The sequence below is a fragment of the Corticium candelabrum genome, chromosome 17 (genome assembly GCF_963422355.1).
Source record: "Corticium candelabrum chromosome 17, ooCorCand1.1, whole genome shotgun sequence".
Taxonomy (NCBI): domain Eukaryota; kingdom Metazoa; phylum Porifera; class Homoscleromorpha; order Homosclerophorida; family Plakinidae; genus Corticium; species Corticium candelabrum.
Genome location: NC_085101.1, coordinates 1,367,512 through 1,371,397, shown reverse-complemented (window position 1 = coordinate 1,371,397; position 3,886 = coordinate 1,367,512). Strand labels below are relative to the sequence as shown.

Sequence of the window (3,886 nt, the reverse complement as noted above, 5' to 3'; positions counted from 1 at the left end):
GTTCACACATGCAGTTCTCCTGGAAATCAAGCCAAGCAGTCTAGTTGGTGACTGTGCTTGCAAGTATGCGAGCGTGGGTATTTCCGGTCACATGTGATATGGCGGCGTATGTCGTGAAATGTTGAATCATCCTACTTGTATACACCTCGATGAATATTATGTGTCTGCAGCAAGTCGTTCGCCTCTTCCTTTAATTAATTAAGAAATGACCGTTGGAAATGTGTACTATGATGACGAGACAAGAATACTCGCGCAGAGAAGCAATTTATTAATTAAGTGCTTTCAGTAAACGTTTACTTTAGACAAAATCCAAGAAGATATGCATAAAGTACACAAACTGCAATCATTTGACAATGAAACAACAATTAGTTCACGTTATTGCAGAAGATATTGCACCGTCTAAGCAACACGAAAGACTCCAAACTGAGCGTATGGAGGATACATATAAGCATAGACAGTATAGACAAACTTCATATAGATCCTGTCTCCTTTGCTGACCATTTTTAGAAGACCAGAATAACGAGTGTAATCTTGATTGCCATTAGCAGATGGATGGTACTGGTAGGTAAATTCAACATATTGACTGTTCAAGTAGATGTAGAATCCAGAACGCGCTTGTCCCGACTGTGGATCAAAATATATCTTTCCGTAGATATAGTAAAGTCCATCTTTCGGCACGGTAATGTATCCGTTACTGTATGTCATTCCACCTCTCAGAATAGGAGAATACCACTGACCGCTACCAGTATACCAGTCCGTAATAATGCTGCCTGATTGCAATTAACAACATCAAAATACATTAGTTTAATATATTTTTGAATTATAGAAGAATAAGAACTTTACCACTACTTTTTGTGCCATAATTATTATTCCCGTGTAAATGAGCAGCAGGTTGATCGTTACTTGCCTGCAATGCAACATTATTATATAAAAGTGGGTAAGCAGAAAATTTGTATGATTGCGTACCAAAGACTGCAAAGTGAGTTTCATGTTAGATACCTAGCAACACACAACGTCAGCTACATTTACCAACTATGCGGGTAGTAATTAAAGCTGGGTTTACACCGTCGATCACTGTGTTTACACCGTCGTTTATACAACCATTAAACTTAATTGTGGCTAAAAATTACGAATTAAACATATACCCTTTTAAACTGGGGTTACAAGAATAATCTATCTAAAATCGTAAAAGCGATTGTCGTTTCACGTGACCACAAAGTCCAGTCCGTAAGTATTTATTATATACGTAGTGATAGAAGTGCAGTAACGAGAGTTATCACGTACGGGAAACAAATATCGCTCTCTAGGTACGCAATGTTACGCTATTCCCTTCTATAAATGTCTTAAGACGTGCATGGAAGTGATCTATTTTGCGTTAGCAGTTCCAATGTTGATTTCCATCAATATTTAGCAATCCCAAACATAAATTAGTCCGTTCTGGTAATAGATCTTTTCTAAACGTTTTGCAGATTTCCTGGCGGTTTATCCATTTTGTAGGCCGTACAACCATATACGATATATCGCAAATGCTGTTCGCTGATTGTACTAAAGTAAGAATGCGTGGCGGATCCAGAGTTTCACTAAAGGGGACAACAACCAGTACAAACCAATATGACGTTATCAAAATTATGACGTCACAACTTCGCCGCGTGACTCGGCATTCAGACAGGTACAATTATGAACCAGTTTGCACATACGTACTTTATATACGGTTATATTGCAAGTGCTTTGGGCAAAGAATTTAATATTAAATTCAAAGACAACATGCACAGCAGTACGTAGAGAGCATGCTGTCAGCAGAAGGGCATTAATTAATTAATTAAGCTTAATAGCTACTATGTCTCATCATATAAATGCAACAATATTCCATTCATTCATTTCAACACACACCAATTTGGCAATAAAACATTTTAGAATAACCTTCAAGTGGTTTCTTCAGTAAGGTGTAGTCTAACTGAATGTCGTTGTGCACGAAAAGAGTGTATAAGCAGGTCGTTGAGCATCTTAGTGCTGCGAAGCTCTGCTGAGTTACTTCTTTGAACACTTAATTTGACCGCATACTCAGAGAAGCCGCAAAATTATACCTAGTGCCAGAGCGCTCCTGCTTTAATTTAGGGAGGCCGGTAAGTGCCGATCGTGACCATGCCTGGATCCGCTACTGCCAGGTAGCTCGCAAACCGGAAGTCTTTCTAGCTGAATACATTTTAAGTACGTTTCAAGTTAAGTCACGTGATTTTACAAAAAAAATTTAGCTAAAGCAAAAATAGTAAACTTTTGATATTCAAACCAAATTAGAATTTGCAAAATTTATTGCACTAACACAATTTAATAAACTAATACCAATAATCAAATGCAAATACCATCTCTGCTAAATGCTGCCTTATTACCGATTAATTATATTGCAACAGTCTTGCATGCTTGTACAAACTTGACAATGACCTACCTCTGTCTGTAGCGCTTTCACAGGATTGAAGTACTTTTCAAGCGTTTCCTGGTCTATCTGAAATAATTAAAACTTTTGAAATGTTAAATTTACTTAATAAATTAAATATAATACTGGTTCTCCGGGAATGCCTTGTGGACCTCTCGGTCCTGTTATACCTGGTATCCCTTTCAGTCCCTATAGATCCAAATATATCTTGAGTATAATAAACCCAATGTTCAAAGTTGACAAGTTGCTGCAGTACCTTTTCTCCTTTTGAGCCTCGTGGACCAACTGGTCCAGTGTGACCGGCTGACCCCTAGGACAAACAAACGCAGCATAATAAAACTTACAATTCAATCTTATATTGTATCTAATCTCAGTATAACATTACTTGAATATGTTGGTAATTATTTTTAAAGATTTAAATAAATATATTACATAATTAAATTTCTAGTATGATTATTGAGTATAAAATGTAACTTGTCGTAGACATTGTATTCTAATAGAAATTGTGTAATTCAGATATCTGTATATCGATTGTGACTCACAGGATCTCCATCAGCTCCTTCAATACCTCTTGGCCCCATACTTCCTTTTTGTCCCTATTCAAAATTTACAAATAATAATACACAATTGCGGTCACATCGTTCGACTATGTATATTTATCTACCTTGTCACCACTTGATCCTTTTGGTCCAGATGGGCCAACAGAACCTGTTGAACTCTTAAATGAATAAATAAATGTTGTGTAAATATGTTAACAACCGAGCCACGATAAAAAGACTCAAATCCTAAATGTTTGCAATGTCGCAAAATGAATCAAATGAATCAAATGTCGCAAATAAATTTTATGTCGCAAAATGAATCAGACATTTCAGTTCTGTTTCATAGTATATATAAAGATTGAAGATCTATCTACACGTATAACTTAATTTTTATATTTCAATTTTTTTAAGATTTACTTTGTTTTTACGTTTGTCACATAACAATGCATTTTAAAGTAATGAGTTATCAATTAACTTGTTGTATATTTGTCTATATTTGTCTGAAAATGTTTCATTTGTTTTTCGTCTATATGCATGCATGGCTGCCTGTTCAACCTGCAATATAAATTACTTTCAAAAGTGGGAGGGTTAGACTATATTCCGTTTGGGACGCGTCCACTACCATGACAGACCTCACCTAATTAAAGACAACTGTGTGAATCGACATTCTTTTACGCAGATATGTACAACTATGCGCATACATAAAACCTATATATTCTTACACATAATGTGTCAGTCTATTAAATACTACACTAAGCTTACTCAAAGTGCATGTTTTAGTAAAGAACATGAGTACATAGTCGAGTCTACAACAGTGGTCCTTCTTGGACAGTACTGTTTACTAGTGGAGTCATTTTACCCCACAAACCATATAGTGTCATGTTTGCTCACTTAGGGCCTATCACTAATGTTACCA

At 36.1% G+C, this 3,886-nt stretch overlaps 1 protein-coding gene across 1 annotated transcript; it reads right to left on the bottom strand.

The window, feature by feature from the left end:
* Nucleotides 1–270: 270 nt before the first annotated feature.
* LOC134193068 (collagen alpha-1(XXVII) chain-like) lies at nucleotides 271–3,237 on the bottom strand. Its single transcript, XM_062661856.1, has 8 exons — nucleotides 3,096–3,237; nucleotides 2,974–3,027; nucleotides 2,688–2,741; nucleotides 2,558–2,620; nucleotides 2,444–2,500; nucleotides 967–999; nucleotides 844–907; nucleotides 271–770 (listed from the first exon to the last, which is right to left on the bottom strand). The coding sequence occupies exons 2-8, from the start codon at nucleotides 3,010–3,012 to the stop codon at nucleotides 400–402; spliced, it is 681 nt and encodes a 226-aa protein (XP_062517840.1). The 5' UTR covers nucleotides 3,013–3,027; nucleotides 3,096–3,237; the 3' UTR covers nucleotides 271–399.
* Between the last annotated feature and the right edge of the window lie 649 nt (nucleotides 3,238–3,886).